This window comes from Phycomyces blakesleeanus (genome assembly GCF_001638985.1).
Source record: "Phycomyces blakesleeanus NRRL 1555(-) unplaced genomic scaffold PHYBLscaffold_5, whole genome shotgun sequence".
Classification (NCBI taxonomy): domain Eukaryota; kingdom Fungi; phylum Mucoromycota; class Mucoromycetes; order Mucorales; family Phycomycetaceae; genus Phycomyces; species Phycomyces blakesleeanus.
Window position 1 is genome coordinate 894,304 of NW_017265138.1, and position 23,889 is coordinate 918,192.

Consider the following 23,889-nt stretch of genomic DNA (forward strand, 5'->3'; position numbering starts at 1 on the left):
CTTTGTACATAAAATACCCATACATTTATACATATTGCTTCATTACCCTCATTCGAAATCAAAATCCCAATTTTATGTTTGGCCGGGAATTGGATTATCGGTGGCCATTTAGACGAGAATCTCTGCCATACGCTGTAGCCCATTTTCTTGGCTATCGTCGGCCCGGGTATAAAGAAAAGAAATTAAAGCTTTGGCGAAACTGCATCTGGTCCTTTTTGGGTGCATGGCTGAGCATCGGACTGCTGGAGATTATGTTTATGTATGCGCCTCTATTCCGTGCTCACAAAACACCATTTATTATCGGAAGTTATGTAAGTGTCAATAATGGCAGAAATGATATGTATATAAGACGCCTCATTAAGATTTATTGATTTCTGTTTTTATTTCCCAAAAAAAAAACAAAAGGGTGCAGCCACCACACTATTGTATGGCGCATACACTTCACCGACTGTTCAGCCTCCCAACGTCATATTCGGTCATCTTATCGGATCGTTTATTGGTGTTGCTACGAGTAAACTTTTTACCCAGACTGCAACTCATTGGTCATCTGCAGGTCAACAACAGGCGTTGGTGTGGGTTTCAGGAGCGTCTGCGATGGCTCTTTCACTTGTGGCGATGGAAGTCACTAATACGGTTCATCCACCGGCTGGAGCAGCAGCACTTATTGCCTGTGTTGACAAGAATGTGATAGCAATTGGATGGTATTATATTGGTGTCATTATGTTATCGTCTACCATTATTTTGGTTATCTCTTGCCTTATAAATAATATTGAGCGACGCTACCCAGTGTATTGGTGGAAACCCAAGACTACGGGCACTAGTACAAATAACAGTAACAGTAACAGTAACAACGGTAACATCGGTAACAATGGTAACTGCAACTGCAACGGAAACGGAAACGACAGCAACAACAGCAACGACAGTAATAACAGCAATAACGACAATGATATAAGTAGCACTACACCCGGGCAAGGTTCTGGCTTACACTCTCCCACAAACGGGAACCGGGTGGCACCAATAAAAGTTTTTAGTGCAAATCCTTATCCAGCACACGTCCAGTCCGCAGTTGACACTCTACTTGCATACGCCGAGAGTCTAGACGGTAAAGAAAAGGGGTTTTGCGTTAAAGTGCCTGAACAGAGAACATCAGGCTCTGTGATTTTATAGACCAGACACACATTAATATATCACTATATTTAAACAAGGTAAGCTTTTTCTTTTCGTCCTTTGCTTTTTGTTGTTGTTGTTGTTGCTGTTATAATAATAATAATAATAATCAATGCCAAGACCTCCCAAATTTGATCAAATAAATAAATATCCAAAAATAAACCCACAATATATATATATATATATATATATATACATATGCACATACACATACACAAAAGGAATCATTCGACAAGTATGAAGTTCCCGTAAAAAAAAAGATCAAGGCTTTCAAAACAATACACATGCAAGGCATACAGTACATATGTGTGTGTCTCTCTTTATCTGCCTTTCTTTCTTTTTCTTTATGTATATAGAGATATTATTATTTACAATTCGGTTTCTATAGTGAGGAAACATATTTCTATTATTTTTTTGCAAGTTATTTTTGTATTCTAATTTTGGAATAAACATCCTTTTTAGATTCCTTTTTACTTTCTTTTGCCTTCTTCCTCCTTTCTCTTACCTTCTTTTATTGTTATGTATATATATATATATATATATATATATAAGTAGGTGGCATTTTGTTAATCTCACCTTGTAAATATGAGCAAATAAATAAAACGATAAGCAGAAAAAGGAAAATTTTGGAGGTTTGTGCAAGTGTTTTGTCGGTGAGTTAAAAAGAAGAGAGAGAAAAAATATTGTAAACGCGTGAGGCATTTATTGGGAGAAATCGTTTTGAAGTGCCACCAAGACTAGTCTGTGTAGCGGTCCTCTGTCTCGGTTACCTCGTACTGGATGGGATACCTTTTGGACTTTTGGACATTTAACATTTGGACAGAATGTATGTGTGACGTCGTGTTTGTACTGGGGTTTCACAATCTTCAATCTACCCATTGGGTATTTATTTATTTATTTATTTTTGCTTTCTACTTTCTTCATACAATTACAGCTCATAATTTATATGTAAATATATTTATAATTATAATTTATGCTTACAGTTATATAATACAAAGAAATAATGTTCCAGGAAACAAACAAACATTGAGTATTTATGCTTCTCATAAACGTTTATAATTATAATTATAAATATATTTACATATATAGGCATATTATATCTCTTTTTCTTCATATTTATTTTTACTTTTTTTTTTTAATCTCACTACATTGCACTCCACTCCACTCCACTCATAAAGATATGCTTCTTTTATATCTCAAAAGAATTATACGTGTCTAGAGATATATTACATTCAAGAAGGATATAGTTTATATATATATAAAAGTGTCTCCTCACGGTGATAGGAATCTTTGTAAATGTCATGATTCGCAATTGTTTCACCAAAGCGCACGTTCCTCAATACTACTACTACTACTACTACTACTATTTATATTTATATTTATATTAATATTAATACTGTTATTATCAATGTTAATTTTTACTTGGTTGTCTAGACTACCAAGATGTATCGTTCTATATGTATATAAAAAAAAAATTAAAAGCCTATTTTTAGTCAAATTATCTTTACAGGTGTGTCAATGACGAGAATCCAGGACTTGTTTCTCTCTCTATAAATATATATATATACGTATAATGTATATGTATTGAATGGTTAATCATGACGCTAGAATCTTAAAATACGTATTCATGATACATGGTTATTGGCATAAAATATATAGATATATAGATATACACATATACACATATATTTACCAACTCATTCGATCCTTACTATAATGATTACTGCTTTTTAGTATTATCCTAATAATCAGTCGAGTTTTTGCACTAATCAATAAATAATTAAATACAATTTGGTTTAAAGCGGTTGCTTTTCCGCGGTTGAGAGAACGAGTTTATACCAGATCCAGGCAAGCTGCCTTGTTACTTTTCTTTTTCTTTTTAAACCATAACGATATTAAAATTCATTAGTTAAATATAATTGATTAAACCTTTATTGTTTACACTCTATAAATTTTTTTATATATATTTATTGGAATCTAATCCATATTTCATATTAAATACAAATTACACAGAGATAGACAGACAGAACATTGCGTATATGGTCATTAGCCTATATATATATATATTGGCTCGTTTTTAGTATAATAAAACATTAACTCAAGTCATCATTGTAGTACCTTAACACATAGTTACATGTGTATATATGTTTAAAGGCTAATAGTTTTATTTTATATTATTTTAGATTTAAATGTTCTTATTTGTTAAAAGGTTAAACAGTCCATTTTTGGTAATATTATATCCTGGTTGTAATAGATGACACGCGCAAACCTGAAAAAAAAAGAATCCCTTTAATTTTTGGAGGTACAAGAATAAAGGCTTCTATAATAATCATCCTAGTCTTTTTTTTTAGTGGCTGACCAGATCAAGCTCTAAAGTCTTGGCACTTCTAATTTCGGTGAATTTGCTCATATACAGACATTTATTTTTTCTCTCTTTCTCTCTCCTTCTTTGTGTGTGTGTGTGTATCTTGTTTTACTTTATTTTTTTATAAGTTCCTATTATAGAATAAAGCAGTCGCCACAGCCACGCGTCTTGATTGGCTTTTTTGTTTGGTTACCGGTCTCCAAAAATTAATAATTTCACTCGAAATAGGTTTGTCTGCAGACTAAAATAAACTTTAAATATATATAATGGCCTATATACGTATATATATATATATAAATCTACAACATATTAAAAAAAATTACAAGGAATATTTTTTATATACATATATACATATAAAAAGAAAAAAGAAAAAAAAAGCCCTAGTAACCGGGAAAGTTCTTTCCCGTCTCTTACTGTTCTTATTTTTTCTTTTTTCTTTTCTTTTTTCCCTTATTCCTTTTTGTGTATATTTATTTCCCCTTCTTTCTCTCATTCTCGGCTCGTCGTCTTTACCTCTTCTTCCGACCTTTCTTTGCAACATAACAACCTAGTAACCTAGCAATCGAACCGAACAACCGAACCAACCGAACCAACCGAACAGAAGAAGAACAAAAAAAAAGAGCAAGCCTCGAGCATTAAAGATATACCACCAGACACACATCTAGACACACATACTTTCTCTTTATATCTTAAAAAAAACCAACAACAACAATAATAATATCGCCATCAGATAATAATATATACAAGCACAAAAGAAAAGAAAAAAACAACAACTATGGCTATGCTGGAAAAACCAATATCAGAAATTGTTGATGGCCAGGCCATACAGTCAACTAGTTCCTGTACCTACAGGTTCATACCTAGCACCTGCAGTTATCTTGCCGAACAAAGGTACTATAGATTTCTATTTTATTTTATTTTTATGTGTGTTTATTTGTTTATATATATATATGTATCAAACCACACAAAGAATGCTTATGATGATGATTATTATTGTGACGATTTTTGATATTGGTTCTTTTTATTTTGTTTTGTTTATAAAAATAAATCAGAAACTACCAACTTATCATGAGACAAGAACCTCAAAGAGCAAAGATGAGCGTCATAAATGAAAGAGGTAAATAGACCATTTTGGTTTCCACTCTATTTTTACAAAACAACTAACTAAAGAAATTATAATCATAAAATTAAAAAAAATCAAATCGATAAAGACCGAAGACCAATTGAACCTCCACCAATTCTTCAGTTGAACTGGTTGAATTGCTCCACTGAAGAAACAAAGTAAGAGCCAAAAAAAAACCTAAGCAAGCTAAAGCAAACAAGGAAAATATGTATATATTTGTTTGCGCGTGTATCTAGAAATATATTCTGTACATAATTTATATTACTATACACTTTCGTTATTTTTTTTATTTTTATTTTTTTAAAAAAAAAAACAACAGCAGCCTCTCATTGGCTGTAAGAAATGTATAAATAATAATATATGCCTTATTGGGTATTTTACAAGATTATTTTATTGACCATTTCTGGAAATTATCTTCCGTCTATTTTATTCCAATCCAGAAAGTACCTTCAGAGTCCGTTTTATTTCATGGTGGCAAATCTGATGAAGGCCAATGACACCACAAAAGCACTCGATTCCCACGAATACCTGTCTGGTTCCACTGTATCTTCACTCTACAGACTAAGAGATGTTGACAATACTGGTAAGTTAAAAATAAAAAATAAAAAAGAAACATATCAGAAGAATAAAATACACAGACTGTCTCGATTGTGTCATATACTCTGGTTAATTGATTTTCTCTTAATAAAATTACATATATTAACGCTACTCATATCTGTAGACGGAGGCTTTTTTGTATTTGGTGACTTGGCTGTCAAGAAAGATGGTTATTACAGGTTACAATTCAACCTTTTTGAGATTATGGAGTAAGTCGTTTTTTTTTTACCTTTGTCTTGTCCTCTTTTTATTTTTCCTTTATATATATAAAAGAGGTGTATTTTACCCGGGATTTTCTTCATTTGTGCACAGAAGAGTTTGTTTGTACACACATTTCTACGTCCGCCATATTGTCTTGTCCCTGTCCCTGTTCTTGTTCTCGTTTTTTTTGAGTTTTTCTTTAATAATAGTTTAATTTTTTTTTAAAAAAAATTGTTCAATTAGTGGCACTGTCCAAAACCGCAAAACCATGCTCTCTGAAGTATTCGTGGTCCACTTACCAAAAAAGTTCCCTGGTGCAATAGAAGCCACTTTTTTGTCACGAACATTTTCTGACCAGGGAGTCAAGATGAGAATCCGCAAAGAACATCGTCTTCAAACGTATGTTGTTTCTTAATTTATTTAAATACATTATAAAAAAACAAATTAATTAATTACACACACACATATATATATATTAACAAAATTAACATTAACATTGACATTAATATGATTATTATTGTTATTAGTCGTAAGAGAAAGGCCGAAAGACAAATAGACTCTGATATGGCTGACGTCAAGAGAGTAGTCGTAACAGACCAAGAACCCATTTCAGGGCAACGAACCTCGTGCCAGAATGAAGTCCTGTTTGGTCGTTGGCAATCAAACGTTGGTGTGACTAGCCGATCGCTTGGCCAGACTGGACCTATAGAAACAATTCACCAAGCCAGCTCGATGTCTGCTGTAAATCCCTTCAACCCTGGAGGTGAAGGCAGACTTAGATACAAGGATCTCACGAGCAGGTTTCGTTACTATCCAAAACAACATGAAAATAAAGGCTTCTATGAACCAATGGACACCAGTAACAGCATTAGTACGAGCACTAGCACTAGCACAAACACTAGCATCAGCCTCAGCAACAGCCTTAGCAGCAGCACAATTGGTACTCCAAATAGCCCAAGTGGAGACATCGGCGGCAATACCAACGATGGAGAGCCTCTGGCACAAGACACATCAGAGTTCCCATCTCCAATTTCTCGGACACACTCAGTCACATCTGAAGCTCCAGAGCAATTGTCTTGGTCACCTGCCTCAAACGACATGATGAAGATCGAAAGGCTGGCGTCGCATGGATGCGGCTCCCCTTCCTCTGGAGGAGCATGGCACTTGACCAACAACAGTAGCAGCAACAGCAACAGCAACAGCGACAGCTACCAAGACACACCAGATCTCTTCCATAACTCAAGCAATTCCCCTCCTTCACCCACACCTACCGCCTACACTGTGCAATCCCCTCCTACCTTGATTCATCAAGCACCTTCGTCCGAGGCTCATCTAGCTAGCTACCACTTTACAGCAAGTGACCGACGCCCCACACAATCTTACGCATCAGAAGACACACATCCTTTGTCTCACATCCACTACGCAGCCACAAAGAATGAGCACTGGGGAGAGCGCTTACCTCCACTTAGAGCCATTATGGAAGACCAGCATACAGATCAACATAGTCTTCACACACATGTGGCTCCCCTTGAATTGCCTGCCATCATTACATCTGGGAACCCTCATCGCCTTGGTGCAGATTCTTCCTCCTCCTCCTTTTTACCAACTCTTTTTCCTTCTTATGTACCTCAATCAAACCAACAGCCAAAAAAACAGCATCAGCATCAGTATCAGCATAATCATACTCATAATCATAATCATCATAATCATCAATCGAGGCAAACTCCTCATTCCATGTCAGGACAAGATGTGGGAGGTATATTTGCTCAATGTTCAATCTAAAAAAAAACCTCCCTCTTCCTCATCCTTCTCTTCTTCTTCTTCTTATTTTCTCTTAAAATCCAAAACACAAAATCCGCAAAGAGACCTATAGCTATTCCTATTCCTAATCCTACCCCCCACCCCCTTCCTTTTTATTTCTACACTCTTACTCTTTCATTTACATTTTTTTGTTTTCGTTTGTTTTGCTTGTTTCCCCTCCCTCATTTATGCCACGCACAGCATTGTTTTATATCCCTCTTTATCTTCAATACTCCACATCCTTTATATCCATAAGCTTTCTTTGTCATTATTTTGTTTTATTCTTCTTTTCTCTTGATTACTCGTGTACACACCTTTGTTTCTCTTCTCTCTCTCTCTCTCTTTATATTATACACACACATATATATATTATTATCTTGTATGCACATGAAATAGATACTGTGTTTCTTTTTGTCAATGCAGAAACCCCCCCAAAATCCCAATAGAAAATCAAGTGTGATACATAGTAAGATTTATCCTAATGGAATTTTTAGAAGCGTGATGCTTGATCATTTTTATCTTTTACAAAAAAAAAGGAAGGCAAACAAGATATTTGAGTTTTAAGAACATCTGCAGCAATAGAATTTATGCTCAGTTTTTTCTAATTTAAATCCTTTTTGGGAAATGCTGTTCAAAAGAAAACCCCCTCTGCAACAGTAGCATTTCCGGCAGCATATATTTCCATGCTCCATGATTTTTATGACCTTAAGCATGGAAATAGATACTCCATTCGAAAAATTTCTGAGCGTTTAATCGTTTTTCTTTATTATTATTTACTTTAATGCCATTCACCAGCGTACGAGGGAATTGTCGAGGGAATTGCATCGAGGGAATTGAGCCACGTCATATACGATTCCAATTGTTATTCAGCATCTGTTTTTTAATTATTTATTAAAATACCCTGCCAATTTATATTTTTTTGTTAATGATTTGTTTCATTTTGGCTATATAGAATGAGCTTTTTAAAGTATGGTTGTTTAGTATATTCCTTTTTGTAATTAGAGTCCTTATTCTAGAAATTTTGCCAATTCCCTCGACAATTATATGGTCAAAAACACCATGTAATTGTCAAGGGAGTTGACAAATATATCCATTCGGAATCGAATAAATTACTATGAAAAGTAATTTTTCTTTCAATTCCCTCGTACGCTGGTGAATGGCATAAATCGAATAATAGAGAGCTGTTTAAAGTTGCCTTGTATCTACGCCCAAAAAAGGCACTTAAGTTGGAACATTTTTTTAAAATTTATTCTCCGATACACCATACGTGTACCATCATGTTGCGTCAACAATATAGCTTGTGAAAATATTATGCATGAGCTTCATTCTCTAACAACTTCTTTATACTCAAATTGATCATCTAAATTCAAAATAAAATGACCGATCGTTCCGAATATAACATTAACAATCACGCCCAAGTTCATCAACAAAGGCAACAAAGACAACAACGACAACAACGAAGACAACAACGACAACGACATTAAGAACAGCAACAGCAGCAAGAGCAACAGCAGAATGAAGAAGAACCCATACCTCAAGAGATTAGAAGAGCCAGGAGAACTAGATATAGCAAACTAAACCTAAATCTCTTGAGTGACGGTACTTGTATATATCTATTTCGTTTCACTTTGGGTGAAATTGAGAGAATAACAACAGCACTCGGATTGGATCATGTGTACCGTTTTTCAAGTATACAAGTCCGTAAGAACCTTGGCTTTGCAATGTTGCTCAATCGGTACAGCTTTTCAAGACGCTTAGGTGACATGTCTATACTTTTTGGAATGAGTGAAAGCAATGTATCTGTAGTTTGCCGAGGATTTGAGAGCATTGTTATGAACCAGATTAAATGGGGACTTCAATTCAATATTAAGCAATTTCGCCCGGAAAACTTGAAAAGGTTTGCAAGTGCAATCTACGATAAAGGCGCAGCACTGCCAAGCATTGTTGGTTTCATTGATGGTACTATGCAAGCAATATCAAGACCAAGCCAAGGTAATGAAGTTCAAAAAGCTTTTTACAATGGTTGGAAGCACATGCATGCTTTGAAGTACCAGTCTATTGTTACTCCTGATGGGATCACAAGCAGCTTGCTTGGACCATATGATGGCTCTAGACACGATCAGTACATATATACCATGTCCAAAACAGAAGCAAGAGTGGAAAAATACTTGGATATTGTACCAGATGTCGAATTGCCATTTGCCTTGTACGGCGATCCAGCTTACATGGTTTCCAAGTGCCTGTACTCACCATTTGAAGGCGTATATCTTAGTGGTATAGTAACCATACAAGATTGTCGACAAAGATTGTACAATATATTAATCATGTACAATAGATTTAGATAAAAAAAATTAACAAGAGTATGTCGAAAGTGCGAGTGGCAGTAGAGTGGGAATTTGGGGAAGTACAGAAGTACTTTAAGTATTCCAAGTATAAGTATGCCATGAAAACAGGGGAAACAAGTCCAGCAACTGTGTACATGCTATCCACAGTATTCAAAAATATGATCCACTGTACTGGTCGCAATAGATCGCCAACAAGTTCATATTTTGGTTTAGAGCCACCGACTCTTGAGGAGTATATCTCTGGATTAAGACGTGATAAAATAGACGGAGAAGATGAAGATGATATATTATTTTAAATAAATTAATACTTAAATTTTTATGCTTTTATCATTATTTTCTTGTTTTTTTTCAATTCCTCTTCGATATCGCACATCTTCTGAAGTATCTGCTTCAGCACCCCCATGACTTCAGCATGGCGGGCGGCCTGGGACTCTGGGACTTCATTTCCCACCTCCGGATGATCCTCATCCTCGACCTCATCCACGTCTTCATCCACGTCTTCATCCATGTTCTCATCCACATTCTCATCCTCCTCATCTGCGTTCTCATTCTCTTCGCCCTCCTCGCCCTCCTCATCCTCAATGCTAGCTGGGCTAGCTTGACTGCCAACTGGTCGGGCTGCAGCCATAGCAGAGCTCTCTGCTGAGAACTTTTCTTGCATTTCTGCGTTGGTCTTCTTGATAAAATCTCGGTATTTTTGCCTGAGATTTGTGATCTGGCCAGGAGCTCCCGACGCGATTGCCCGTATACGGCCTTCGAGGCCAAGCTTAAAGTCTTATCTAGTAATCTCCTTATTGCGACCAGAAACCTTGAACGCCTCGTGCTGCTCTTTCTACATTTAATTAAATGTATGTATGTAATTAGAAAACTGAAAGGAAACTAAATATAAATTTGACTGTACCTTGTCAAGGATCTTTCGGACAGCCTTCTCTACCTCTGGCCTGTTCCTATTTGCACCCGAGGAACCAGCAACAGTCCTCTCCTCAAAGGCATTCTTGTAGATGTCTACAAGTTTCAACATTTTGCGACGGCAAGTGTCGTAAGACAGCTCTGTCTCGCCAGGTGTCACGTCGTTGACACTTTTAACAATGTCCTGCCATGCCTTCTTGTGTGCACCTTTCTTCAAAGAAGGGGGGAAAGGGTGCGCGTATTCCTGTAAGAGCACCAACTCTTTGGTGTCGTTCCAGGAACCATGTGCCTTCTTCGGCTTCTTCTCTTCCTCAAATCCAGAAAGTTTATACTGCTTGATTCGCAGTTTCTTGTTGCTGTTCTCAGCGTTCTTAGAGGTTCTTTTTGGAGGCATTGTTGTATTGGAATATATATATGCAAGAAGAGTGAAAAAATATTAGAATTCTGAAAAAACTGGGCTTTATATAGCTTAATGATTATGCTTGCAAAATATCATCGATATTTCTTATTCAAACAAGAAAAATCAAGATATTCGACTTACTAAAAACAGATGTTTCAGATGGTTTTGCATAAATTAATTCAAAAAAGGAAAAAAAAGGGGGCTTGCATCAGATGAAAGGATACGCCTCAAATTTAAACAGTTCTCTAATCTTTCTATCTATCTAAAAGCATAAATAACAACAGTGATAGTCAGCTCAAAGGCTCCAAAAATTAATATAATTATAAAGCTTTGTTAAAGCAACCTTTTATCTATCTAAGGTGCCTAAAAAATAAGAGCAATATGCAGATGCTGTAAATAATTAAGTGCTCTAAGACTTAAGCAAAAAAAAGTAGACGGAGTCTCGTCAGCTTAAAAAGACGTCGTCGATTTAAATGTCTATAAAAGGAGCGATTTTTGGTGCATCTCCTGTCTTTTGCTGGGGATGCACTTAAATTTGTTGCCCATTTTTGGAATAAAAATTTTGCCTAAAATTGGGAAAAAAAACCGGTCGACCGACGAAAAAAATCGGTCAACCACAACTAGGTGAACGCCTACTGACTTTAAAGCGAAATAACCTTTTTTTGAATTTTGGAAATCACTATATAGTGTTTAGTGTCTATATCAATACGGAATTCTATATCAATAAAGCACTCCGAGAGCACCTCATATAAAATTTATTTAGACGGAGATTGTGTTATTAAAAAAGAATAACGTGTTTCAAAATCGCATTATTTTATATGATATAAAAACATGATATAAAATATTTTACATCGTATAAAAAAATGATATAAAATACGTTGACCAATCATCTTTTGGTATTATATTTTGTTAAACTAACGATGATATAAAACCTGAAATAAAGAACGAATTATGTTTTCAAGTAAGCATATAAAGAAGTCCATATAGCTCCAACGTTAGTTTTTTTCCCCTTTATCTGCACAAGCATTCTATGTATATAGATATTAATTGGCATCTATTAGTTTTAGTGTCTAAAAAGTTAAACAGCTATTACAATTTTAGGGAAAAAAGTAACAAACTTTGGCTCGCACTAATTACATGATTTTATGTTCGTGAGTTTAGTATATTAACATGGCCAATAAATGAAATATCACACATTTTCATTGTATATGGAAGCCTTGGACGTGAAACATGAGACCGTATAAAATTACATATATGGTTAAATGTTTCAAATTTTTTTTATATGATGTGTCCAAGGTCCTTATAAGCAATATTATTTTGTCTCTAATAAATAACACTCACAGTTTCTACTTTTTCCATATATTGAGATACTAACCCATAAACAATCCCGAATACCTCAATATATACTATAAATAGTATTTCTCTCAGAGTCTGGAACCTGTTCTCTCTCATCATAATCTTAAATTCAAACAATGTCATCAATCTCAAAAAGTAAGTGCAATTCGCGTCGAATATTGATGAGTGTACTAAATGTTGCATTATTATAGGCATTAAAGAATATTTAAAGAATTCCAATACTCGGCCATCTCTATCTAAGTTTGTCAACGACAATAAAGAAGCAACTAAAGCATATGTACAACAATTTGATACAGAATCCTAAGCGAAGAAGAACATGGAGAACAAGTTCATACTAGTGTACAAGAACATTTTCCCGAATAGAAAGCGTATTATAGGAAAATATGTGGATATTGGCGTGTTGTATTCAGAGGCACGATTAGAGAGAACTATCAAAATTGAAGGAAATCAAGCGCTAGAGGCCGGTGTTTCCGCAGCACGAATAATTGCATCAAACAACTTGGCAATTGCCAATCCCAACAATCAGAGGGCAACTTATGACAGTGATCAGGATTATGACAACGAGGAAGAGGATGTTAATGAGGATTCACATGCCAGCAATGGATACAATATGGCGCAAGGATTCAGAAAGTTTCAACGCGAATCACATCAAGTAGCTAAGTCACAAGGACTTTTCATCAACGGAAATCTTCAACAACTTCTGTAAATCTACATTTAATTAGAACCTAAGCCTTTATAGCTCACCAAATCGCAAACTTTAGTGCCCTGGATAATATATTGCTGCTTGTCAAAAACCAGCATAGTAAAGAAATATTGCTCACTATGGAGGATGTCAACCTCACATGTTACCACGAGGATATGAAACAGAACTTCTTGGATCTCAACTTGACAGTCGATGACGAGATATTGTTGAAGTTAATGAAAGCATTGACGGTAACTTATGATAGCACTTGTGACAAATGATGCATTCTAATAGATCACATAATTTCAGAAAGTGGATACGTGCACTAGAAAAGAAATCAAATGTTGTATTCACAAATTTTATGAATTTGCTGACGACTATGACACCAAGATTCTTAATATCTTCCTAAATTTGTAAATAAATTTTGATTCGGGTACACTTGAGATACATTCTGATACTTGTTATGATTCTGCTTAGCATTGATAAGCTCCCCGAGGAGCCTATCTTGAATCATCAAATCAAGGAAATCGAATTAGTGACCAGATTCCTGGACCCCATTATGAGCGCGGTGTTAGCCGATGTTGAGCAGAACCGCGTCTTCTCGTGGTAGATATTATTGTTGCATTACCTGTTTATAAATTTAAAAACTTAAATGTGTATTTCTCTACATAGGACAAACACTGCAAGTACTGGAACAGAGAACGAGCACCCTGACGGGGAAATGGCAACTATAAATCAGAGATCAATTGCATATCACCTTGGCTATTGCGAAGTAAAAGTTAGTGAAGGAGATAGCAGCTCAGTTTACCTTCATTATGATATGTTGAGATTGGCAAGATTTGGTAAAAAATTGTGTCACAATGAAGATCTTCGTGGCAGTCTGTTGGTGATGGCAGTTGGTAAGTTTTTACAAACAATACAAATTTGCTCTCTGTATACACACCACTTAATTTTCATTTTGCAACAAAGGGTTCCGGGTACGATTTTTTATACTCACAAGGAACAAACCATTCGATACTATGTTTGAAATTGCTAACATGGAATTGCCAAAGTCTTTGTCAACCTTGGCTAGTTTCACCTCCAATGTACACAAGATCAAACAAATACTTCAAGCATACTATACTCATTGCACCAAGGAACCAGAGATCTCACTAAAGAGAAAGAAAGAAAGCTCTATGACAAAGAATGATATTCAGCAAGTCATCAATACCAGCAAACCAAAAAAGATGAAAGCTTCTTTGAGTTTCAAATAAGCATTATATGTAATCCGCGCCTTCGTTTTAAAAACCATTTCAAGTAAAAGATTATAATAAAGCCACTAAGCAAAAAAAAAGAAAAATGAGATGGCTACCAAAAATAACAAAAACCGTTGCTTTTCATGTCGCTCAAAGGTAGAAAGAAAATAAATATGGTGGAATCAATTAGCTCATGTTTCTCTTGTTCAATATCTAAGATCCCTCGCTAAACGACTGGCCAACAATTGTCGTCATTTTTATTCACTTTCATTAACTAATTCATATACATTAAAAGCTTGTCTACGTTCTTTTACATGGGATGGCACTCTTCCAGTAAACTCTAAAGAAGATATTGTGATAAATTTCATTTGGCTTTGTGCATAATCTTGCTTGAGTACAGAAAGATATAACTTACTTCGCGAAGACGCAACCTCATTTCGAAGGGTCATCATGTGTACAAGGATACATTGGCTTTTCCGCTAATTTTTTAGCTGAAAATTTTAATTAATGTAAACTGCTTGAATATAAGCTTGTTTGTTTTATGGAACTGGGAAATTTGATGTAAACCTTGGAAACATATTAGCTAGTTTATTACAATGGGACTTGAAGAATACTGCAAGTGTATACAATATATATATATAAATATATTGTGAGGAAGAGAATTCATGTAGTGATCCTTACTGGAGCGAAAAAAGGTGCAGAGTCAAGGTGTGAAGCCTCGTTATTTAAGGTAAGAGCTTCGAATAAAGATTTTAGCTTCCCACCAAAACACTACTATAAACAATGGTAATTGAAAAGGACCACATACTAAGAATAATAAAGATAAATCTTTACTACTCTTTCGATATGTTTTCTCTTCTGCTTGCTGGTAATAGTAATATATTGCCCTATTAATTTTCTTCGAGTGATCAATCACAAGAGTAGTATGGCTTATTCATCCAAAGGAATGAAAGAGCACTAATCTTTCAATCGAGGATACCGTAAAAAAATAGCGGCAGCATAAGCCTTACTAGAGGATTATTTTTTCCTTTAATTTTAGATGCAGACAATAACAAATCTTTAGCCAGAGTATGAAGCGTTGAATGAACTAATAATCATCTTTGATAATTAATCTGCTTTTTGGAATACGTGCAGAAGATACAGGACGTCAGCGGATACAGCATTGCAGACATCGTCGATTCTACTACTCAAATTTTCCTCAGTCCTCAAAAGTTCGCTCTTCAACTTTCCTTTAGCAATATTCTAGAATTTCTCAGTAGGGTTCAGCTCAGGGGAGTAAGACAATAAATACATAACCCTGTATCCTCTGCTCTTAATTTTTCTGATCACTGGTTTTGTTTTAAGTATTGTACAATTGTCCATGTCTAGGTAATGGTTTTTAAAGTCCTCGTCATGATACGTAATATCAAGGACTTCATTCATCAATTTGATGAAATGGCCTGTAGTTGTACATTTATCTACTGGAGCAGCACTACCTTCAGCTGTAGCGTCCACAATGTCCATATACTCTACAGTTGGTTCTTTCATGATGAAATACTTTGCAGTTCCTTTCTTCCACTTGCTTACTTTTCTCTTCTTCTGCACAGCTGTCGGGCTACTCTTATTTTCCCATACATTTTTAGGTGGCAGCTTATTCAAAGCGACATTGATGACACTCGAGCAGGATATAGCACTAATGATTGTATGGGAAGACGACCTGGTTTTAGGTAACTTTACTCTTGCAGGTTCTCCAATCTTAGCTCGAGCCCAATTGCTTCTCAAGTTGATGTGGAAGCCTGACCCATAAATGAAGAAGTATTTTTTTTATAAAATCTAAATCTATATCCTTTTATTACATATACCAATCGCATCTCTCTTGGAGATTAATTTCAAAGTTTCTCGCTTCGGGTTCGAACGTAGGTTTTTTGACCGTGATGGGCATGCTATCCTTTAAATTGTGATTGAGTTGTGCCTTTGAGATACTGAAGCCCATAAATTGCTCGGCTAGTTTGTCGATTATGTCAGCGGTTTAAGGTTGAGGGTCTTGATCAAATAATATACAAACGTAATCCTGTTGTTCACTTTTAAATGAACATTCCATATCATTTGATTTCGACTTTTTTTTTTAGGAAAATCTCTGTGTTTTTGATATCTTTTCCAACATCTTTGAGTGGTTCGTTTGTTGATTCCAAGCCGTCTTGCAAAACGAATTACTATACCTCTTTCCTCAAGAATTTCAATTATTTGATCTATAATAATCTGTCTTGACTTGTCACTGCATTAATTATACACAGCTGTAGAGGCATATGTCTTTGGTTTGGGACAGTTTTAATTACATGCTTGAGGTTAGATAAATAGATGTTTCGATTTGTTACAGTTTCAAATGCAACGTTGGGATCCGTGATTTGGGTCAAGACATCTTCCATAGGATCAGACCTTTTTTCCTTGCTCATTCTAAACATTGTCTTGCCCATCCTCGAAATAAAAAGTGGTTGGCATTGCATAGTTGTAGGAAAGAAAAGGCGGATTGTTTGTTAAAAGCGGTATACGACATTTAGCTTCCAGTTTCCGCCAAATTTGTCGATAACAAGCGACAATCATTTTAAAAACGACAGTTGTGGCAAAATGAAAATGACAAAAAAAAACGTTTTATCTCCGACTATTTTTTTGAGCTAAGCGCCAATTAGTGTAGTTAAAACGTTAACTATGTTTCGCTGCCAGCCAAATATATTACGTAGACCGACATAATCAACCAGCCTCACTATATATGTTTCATTTCGTTCACGTTCCATATAAGGAATACAGAATCGTTCTAAACCTTAACCCACTCTTGGAACTGTATTTAAAAAGAAAAGAAAAAAACAAATTCAGTGGGTGTGTCAAACGCCACTTGAGAATAAGAAGCAATTCAATGATTGGCCAAAATCGTATTCCCTTGAATTCTTTTTTTTTACATCCCTACTTCTTGTAATTATTAAGCTCCGATAGGTTCTTTTATATATTTGCACACACAACCCACACACACTACCCACACAATATATTTAATTATTTCTGTCTCGACCTCAAGATGTCTCTTCCTCTTCCTCTTCCTATTTCTCTTCCTCTTCTTCTTCCTCTTCGTCCTCTTCGTCCTCTTCGTCCTCTTCGTCCTCTTCTTCCTCTTCCTCTTCCTCTTCCTCTTCACCCTTTGTAATTCTTTCCTTTCTTATATATATATATTTCCGCTCAATTCGATAAATTCTATCTATACATATATACATATATATATATATACACATACATACATACATACATAAATACACATATACTTTTTTTTCCGACCGAGCAGTAAATACATTCATTATGGTAGACATTATCGACAAAGTCAAAAGCCAATATGCAATCTGGAAGCTCGAAAAGTACACCAAAAGACGCTCATTTATGCCAGAATACGATCCCAAAGGTACAAACACCCACATCATTTTTGTTTTTTGTTTTTGTTTTTTTTCCTTAAAATAACACACACACATATATTTGTGCTTGTCTGTGGCCGTGTACCTATATTCATGTGTATACACACCAAAATCTATCCTTCTTCTTGTGTGGATTTGTAACAAATTGGTTCAATTAGATAAAGAGTACTATAATCAATATTACAAAGACGGCACTTATCATGACCCCGCAAACGCCCCTCCTTTGACCAAAGCACAGACAGCGGCTAAGCGTTCTTCATCTCTGCGAGCCATTCATCGTGCACCTTCCCTTTTGAGCCAAAGAGCAACAACCTTGTTCCGTAAAACATCTGCTGCAAGTACACCTCCTCGATGCTCAGAAAATTATAACCAGTCAGCACATCGGTAAAAATTAAGAAATAAAATGAAGATGAAAATAAAAATAAAAATAAAAATAAAAATGATATATACAAAAAGTGTTTATTTAATAAGAATAATTACATAAAAGAATATGTACATGTATATATATATATATAAATTGGGGATAAAAGGAAAGGGGGTATATAATAGGGTAGGAGATGTGAGAGTAGGAGCCAAGGAGATACAGATAAAGACAAGTAGAGGAAGGAGATTAATGAATGTCTTAACAAATAAATGAATGAGCAAATGAATATATAAAAATAATAATAATGAATTTCCCGCTTTTTCTTACTATTGTTGTTAGTGTGTTTTTGGCTGTTTAAATCTAAAATCTCTGGGAGAACTTGTACACACTCAGATTCAAACAACAAAAGGCTGCCTATAATAAATAGTTTAGTGTGTGCAGTGTGTGTAGCATATGTAGATGTAAGCGGTTTTGGCAGTGTGTGTGTGTGTGTGTGTGTGTGTGCGTAAGAGAATCATCAACCAACCAGCAAGATTTTTTGTATTATAAAAACTGTTTTATATACATACACAAAACTTTAGTGAGCAGAAAAAAATGTCTCCAAACTTTCCATTTCATTTCATTTGTTTTTTTTTATCCCGTTCTTTTCCCGCCCTTTCTCTCTTCTTTCTATTTCTTACCTTCTTCTTCTTCTTCTACTACACGCACATACATACATATTATGGCTGCCTCCGCTGCTTCCCAGTCTGCCCTCACTCGTTTCATCAACTCACCTGCCGGCCCAAAGACAATCCACTTTTGGGCTCCTGCCACAAAATGGGTATATGTTTCTCCTTCTTCTTTGTTGCGGCTGTAGACCTCTATCGACTTATATATTACTTATTTGGAATCCAGGCCCTAGTTATCGCTGGTGTAGGAGATCTCAACCGTCCTGCAGAGAAGCTTAGTTTGACCCAAAACTTGTGTAAGTAAACCAAGAAGAAAATATAGATATAGAAGCATATAATATACGTGTGCCTTTGTGGAGTGCATATATATATATATACATTTGGCTTGAGTTTATTCTTTACTTTTATTATGTATTAATTCTCAAACGAACATATAGCTCTCTTGGCTACCGGCCTTATCTGGACTCGTTATGCTACCGTCATTATCCCCAAGAACATGACCCTCTGTACAGTCAACATGTTTGTTGCTGCCACAGGATTCGTCCAGGTTGCACGTATCTTAAAGTAAGTTGATTATAGAGAACAGGAAAAGGAAGGGGGGAAAATAATAGAGCCATAGATGGTTAAAGGCATTTACATCTTTATCCTATCATATCGAATCGCATTATATTTATTTATAAACCCTGTAATTTTTAGGTATCGTCAATCTGATGAATACAAGGCAAAGGTGGCTGCTGGTTTGGCTTAAAAATGAGATATATGCGTATATAAAAAAACATATACACATTAATATACATATACATATTTATATACATACATAGAATCACACAGAAACTATTGGGATTCGTGTGTAGAAAATATCAAGCTTTGGAAATAAAACGCCAGAGTTGGGAGATAAGATAGAGATCTATTGACTATTTGATTGCTTGTACATTTGAAGCGTTCTAGATTTGTTGGGGGTAAATCCAGTCAGACTTACAAGAATCGACCCCGATATTATTAAATCATATATACACAACATATAGAGAGAGAGGTCGACAAGAAAAAAGAAAACTCAAAAAAAATATGAACATAGGCAGAGGTAATATAGGATTATATGGCTAGAGAAAACTGCTTACAGCTATTAAGAAAGTGCACAAAAAGTTGCAAATTAGTTCCCATGGATTTTTAGATGTTAATTGTACCTAAGAGTGAAATAGAGATGGGATATTTATTCGGGTAATCTATATATCTTTTTCAACAAGATCAATGTCGCTGAACCAAAAAAGATATATATATAAAATACCCATAAATATTAATAAGATAAAATAAAGCAAAACAAAGCACACTACCAGCAGAGAATCAAATAATAATAACACTAATGAAATGTTATATACACAAGTTTAGAAAGTCTAAAGTGGCACGTCACTGTATTAAGTGAATAGAACCAGTTGCTCTAATTGAAAAACAAAAAAAATACTTCTTTTTGAGCCATGTACACTTAGCAAATGTAATGAAGAAACAACCGGAGATCCTTTTGAAATCCTTTCTTTAAATTGAGCAAGTGTTCTTTAGATTCGAACATTAGAGACAATCGTTACATGTTTATTTATTTTTCAAAAAAAAAAGAATTGCAATTACAAAGCAAATCTGTACATTATAATCAATAGCATGGGAATGAAAATAGACATTTAGCCACCAAAGCTTGTGAAATAGTCAAATAAATACTTGGGGATCTTGTATTTTAAGCTTACTACTATCATAAGTCACAGCAAACAATAAATATATTATTAACATCATTCTTCAACAAATGCAAATGCACCGAATGTAACGAATCCAGCATTCCAATTTTTCATCAAGGGTTAGATATTCTTGCTGACATTCAAGGTGAAGGCAGCTGCTATAGTGTTAGACAATTGTCAAATCACAATTACAGCAAACACCCAGTAACCTATTGTAATCTTTGAGGAAGGCCGTGTATATGTCAAGTAGTTATATTTATCAGAGAGTAGAGGCCTCAAGCTGCCTATTCCAAATACGAAAGCTTTCTGTGCCATGACAGCAGATACAGACAAATAAACTGTATAATCACTCCCTTTGTAGGATTTTTCAAAGACTCATTTTGGGATATTTCAATTCATTCAATCTCCTTGTTACCTCATCAGTGGGTATTGATGATGATGATGATATATACATACATCAGTTGAAAGTTTTAAATTTCATGGGACAAGATATCCCTGTGAGTCACTCCAATAGTAAGGAGCTTTAGTACACACGCATATTTATTATTATTATTCTTTTCACAAATTAGAGTTGTTTTATTTCCACTAAAATATAAAGATTCATTTAGCACTACTAGTAGCACAATTATTAAGCACGCATCAACTGTTACACGCATTATAACTTTTGTTACATAAAACCTTGTAACCCTTGATTTTTGCAAATCTAATAAATACAGAAAACAAAACAGATGGCCACTAATATATAGGATTAAATAACTAGAGAAAATCACACAGAAATAGCTATTGAGTGCCTAAAATTCAATGATTCTTTTTAATACATAGATCTATGAAGCATAGACATGAACCAGAATGAGAGTTTTATTTACTTTTATATTTGCAAGATCCCAGATTTGGTAGATTCATTCACACGCACTAAAAGAATACAAACAAATTATTAAATATGTAACACACTCAACCAACAACAAACGTTCACAGAAAAATATTGGTAGGAAAGAGTTCATGAGCTTAGTTATACGCATTGACTTACAGTAAAAGTTTATACCAACCGCAACAATCATAGAAGTCGTGAGGATGGCTGGTCCGTATCTATCTGAGTAATCACCCGGGTCTTTTCGTCCCACACGACTAGCGCGGCTGTGAAAGCACAGGAGCGCGTAAACCATCGTACCGACCGATACAACCGTAAAAACTGCTGCAGACACACGCCCTACCCCATCAGAAAAGTTCAAAAGGCCCAGCGCTAATCCTCCCAGCAAAAGTGTAAACTGCAGCCAATGCAAAAATGTTCGCTCATTCGCCATCCACAACTTGACAGGCGGAGCTATCTCTGGCATCGCACGTACAGGTTGCCCACCTCCCAGAGCCAAGGTACTGTCAAAAGAAGCTGCTGGTTCAAGAGACTTGTTTGAGCTAAATATGGTCTTAGACTTATCCCAAACAGCACTCAGTCCATGAAAATTCGTGGTCTCTGTAGGTGAAGGGCCAATCGATGATGGGTCACCAAGATGAACCGCCACGGATAGATCGCTGTCAGAGTCTTTATCGACCGCCTTGGTTTTGGTTTTGGTTTTGGTTTTGGACCGGAGCAATTCAAATGCTTTGTTTTTTGGCTTGCGAATGTCTACTTCCATCTGTGGCAGCCAGAATGGCAATGCTCTAACCTTGCTTTCCAAGAGAGTCGCGCAGCCGTGAATAAATTTCGAAAACTTTGGAACGGATTCTACCAGATGTGAATTTACTAGTTCTGTCACCCACTCTGGAGGTTCCTGACCAAAATGGGTCTGTAGCTTAACTTCGAGTACGGCATAAGGGAATCTGCAGATGTCTTCTTCAGGGAGATTCTTAAATGGCCAATTGACTCCAATATCCATGCGCCTCCAATGATTTCCTGAGCGCACCCTACCTTCGTCGTCTTCTCGGATTAATGAGAGTTCTGTGTCGAGCGAGATCCGGACCCGTGCATCACCTGGCAGTTGGAAGGCAGTTCGATTGTAAAAGGTACGCATCACAGGAGAAAGACGTTTGGTAAGTACTGTGTACTGGACTTCGCGAGCTAATTGTTCCATTTCGTCGAGTTCGGCCTTGGATTTGCGGCCTTGTTCTCTCGGTTTGGCCATCAACTCATCCACTGTATATTCTCCGCGAAGATAGGCATCCAGGTGTTTCTCTTTGATCGGGAAACGCGCCTTGACACTCTTTTCACCCGTCCAGTCCTCACGGTGGGTCTTTCGCTCCACAAAGATGGTCGTGGTGTCCATCCCACCGTACCAACGCATTCGAATAGCCTCAGCACCTTCTGACTTTTCAAGCCGGCCCATATATAGGTCCATATCTTCATTATCAAAGTAGATGCTAGTGATGGCCGAATCTTCCTGACAGAATTCTTTGTTGGGATTAAATACAAGTACTGGCAAGTGCTGAAGTATAATCAACTTTAATTTCAAAATGTTGTCTGGATGAACCCTTTATACGCCAACACCAACAGCGACAGCGACATTAAACAGAGCACATGTATGTTTAATACCAATTAGTCGATTATTTTTTGAACCTATGCTTGATGCTTACCAGTATTTTGTAGTATTACGAATAAACGCAGACTGTTTCCCCCCTGCACCAGAGTCACCACCTCGCTGAATACCTTTTGTACGCACTCGATCGTACAAACACGACAGCCTGGCAATCAAAGCATCATAGTTTTCTTTGTAGAATGGCTTTGCATTTAGTCGAGCGCTAAATATTGGCCTTGTTATCCAGCCAGTTACTTTCTACAAATATATAATTTTACACACACACATAGGATAATTAATTAAAGTATAAACCACACGCATAAATACACACACACACACACACATATATATATATATATATGTGCGCGTGCGTGTGTCTATTCGTGATATAAACTTGCATCATGTTTCTTAACAATCTTCAAAAAGCCAGTGTAGTTAAGTCGAGTGAATTTCTCTAGATCATAAACGTCTGCAATGATTCGTTCCAGCTCAACCTGACAAAGCGAAAACTCCTCGTCTTTTGGGTTAGTTTTTTTGCAAACAGAATCGACTTGTATGGCTTCTTGTCTAATCCTAAATTGGATTTCGTCGAGTTTGGCTCGTTGGAAGCTGTAGACCTTGTCGAGTTCGCTTTCTAGACACTCGATGAATTCGGATTCGTTTTCTTCTAGCCACTGGTTGTTTATGCGCTTCTTCAACATGTTTTTCAGGCCATCGTAGTCTACACAAGAGTGAGTCGTGCTTCAGTTGGTTGAAAGGTCGTACCAAGGTAGGACGATGTCCATTCAGGGTAAAGCGAGGACTTGAGAGTTTGGCCGAATTTCATTATAGCTGACAGGTAGGTTAGGTTATAGCTTGGCCAGATCTTGAAGATTTATAGCTATAAATATGAATATGTTTTACTGATATTATCCTTATTTGATAAGTATAAAGAACAAGAGCAAGAACAAGAGCAATAACCAAGAGTAGAAATGAATTATAAATATAAATAAAAAATAAAAAATAAAAATCGTCATTC

The 23,889-nt window shown here is 35.9% G+C and overlaps 9 protein-coding genes across 9 annotated transcripts; 7 read left to right on the forward strand and 2 right to left on the reverse strand.

Annotated features, from left to right (window-relative positions):
* Window positions 1–122: 122 nt before the first annotated feature.
* Window positions 123–804, forward strand: PHYBLDRAFT_101272 (hypothetical protein; the record flags this gene model as incomplete). Its single annotated transcript, XM_018427633.1, has 2 exons — window positions 123–311; window positions 406–804. Coding segments are annotated over 2 exons (588 nt in total), but the record flags the coding sequence as incomplete, so codon positions are not given.
* Window positions 805–4,066: 3,262 nt separating this feature from the next.
* PHYBLDRAFT_185845 (hypothetical protein) lies at window positions 4,067–7,669 on the forward strand. The gene is made up of 7 exons (XM_018439155.1): window positions 4,067–4,423; window positions 4,585–4,649; window positions 4,744–4,813; window positions 5,096–5,238; window positions 5,377–5,461; window positions 5,697–5,852; window positions 5,981–7,669. The coding sequence occupies exons 1-7, from the start codon at window positions 4,308–4,310 to the stop codon at window positions 7,233–7,235; spliced, it is 1,890 nt and encodes a 629-aa protein (XP_018294811.1). The 5' UTR covers window positions 4,067–4,307; the 3' UTR covers window positions 7,236–7,669.
* Window positions 7,670–8,589: 920 nt separating this feature from the next.
* PHYBLDRAFT_185846 (hypothetical protein) lies at window positions 8,590–9,894 on the forward strand (the record flags this gene model as incomplete). The annotated part of the gene is made up of 2 exons (XM_018439156.1): window positions 8,590–9,532; window positions 9,595–9,894. The coding sequence occupies exons 1-2, from the start codon at window positions 8,975–8,977 to the stop codon at window positions 9,892–9,894; spliced, it is 858 nt and encodes a 285-aa protein (XP_018294812.1). The 5' UTR covers window positions 8,590–8,974.
* Window positions 9,895–12,379: 2,485 nt separating this feature from the next.
* Window positions 12,380–12,969, forward strand: PHYBLDRAFT_63025 (hypothetical protein; the record flags this gene model as incomplete). Its single annotated transcript, XM_018441060.1, has 2 exons — window positions 12,380–12,398; window positions 12,569–12,969. 2 exons carry the CDS (start codon window positions 12,380–12,382, stop codon window positions 12,967–12,969), a joined length of 420 nt encoding a protein of 139 aa, XP_018294813.1.
* A 455-nt stretch (window positions 12,970–13,424) lies between these two features.
* Window positions 13,425–14,269, forward strand: PHYBLDRAFT_157999 (hypothetical protein). Its single transcript, XM_018433713.1, has 3 exons — window positions 13,425–13,551; window positions 13,618–13,844; window positions 13,915–14,269. The coding sequence occupies exons 1-3, from the start codon at window positions 13,505–13,507 to the stop codon at window positions 14,196–14,198; spliced, it is 558 nt and encodes a 185-aa protein (XP_018294814.1). The 5' UTR covers window positions 13,425–13,504; the 3' UTR covers window positions 14,199–14,269.
* Window positions 14,270–15,422: 1,153 nt separating this feature from the next.
* On the reverse strand, window positions 15,423–16,612 carry PHYBLDRAFT_63023 (hypothetical protein; the record flags this gene model as incomplete). The annotated part of the gene is made up of 2 exons (XM_018441059.1): window positions 15,423–15,955; window positions 16,429–16,612. 2 exons carry the CDS (start codon window positions 16,610–16,612, stop codon window positions 15,423–15,425), a joined length of 717 nt encoding a protein of 238 aa, XP_018294815.1.
* A 614-nt stretch (window positions 16,613–17,226) lies between these two features.
* On the forward strand, window positions 17,227–17,999 carry PHYBLDRAFT_142284 (hypothetical protein; the record flags this gene model as incomplete). Its single annotated transcript, XM_018430776.1, has 3 exons — window positions 17,227–17,348; window positions 17,531–17,601; window positions 17,770–17,999. 3 exons carry the CDS (start codon window positions 17,227–17,229, stop codon window positions 17,997–17,999), a joined length of 423 nt encoding a protein of 140 aa, XP_018294816.1.
* A 673-nt stretch (window positions 18,000–18,672) lies between these two features.
* Window positions 18,673–19,539, forward strand: PHYBLDRAFT_180221 (hypothetical protein). Its single transcript, XM_018438281.1, has 4 exons — window positions 18,673–18,795; window positions 18,870–18,939; window positions 19,081–19,207; window positions 19,340–19,539. Exons 1-4 carry the CDS (start codon window positions 18,697–18,699, stop codon window positions 19,389–19,391), a joined length of 348 nt encoding a protein of 115 aa, XP_018294817.1. The 5' UTR covers window positions 18,673–18,696; the 3' UTR covers window positions 19,392–19,539.
* Window positions 19,540–21,232: 1,693 nt separating this feature from the next.
* On the reverse strand, window positions 21,233–23,697 carry PHYBLDRAFT_63020 (hypothetical protein; the record flags this gene model as incomplete). The annotated part of the gene is made up of 5 exons (XM_018441058.1): window positions 21,233–21,276; window positions 21,392–22,827; window positions 22,930–23,125; window positions 23,266–23,592; window positions 23,637–23,697. The coding sequence occupies 5 exons, from the start codon at window positions 23,695–23,697 to the stop codon at window positions 21,233–21,235; spliced, it is 2,064 nt and encodes a 687-aa protein (XP_018294818.1).
* Between the last annotated feature and the right edge of the window lie 192 nt (window positions 23,698–23,889).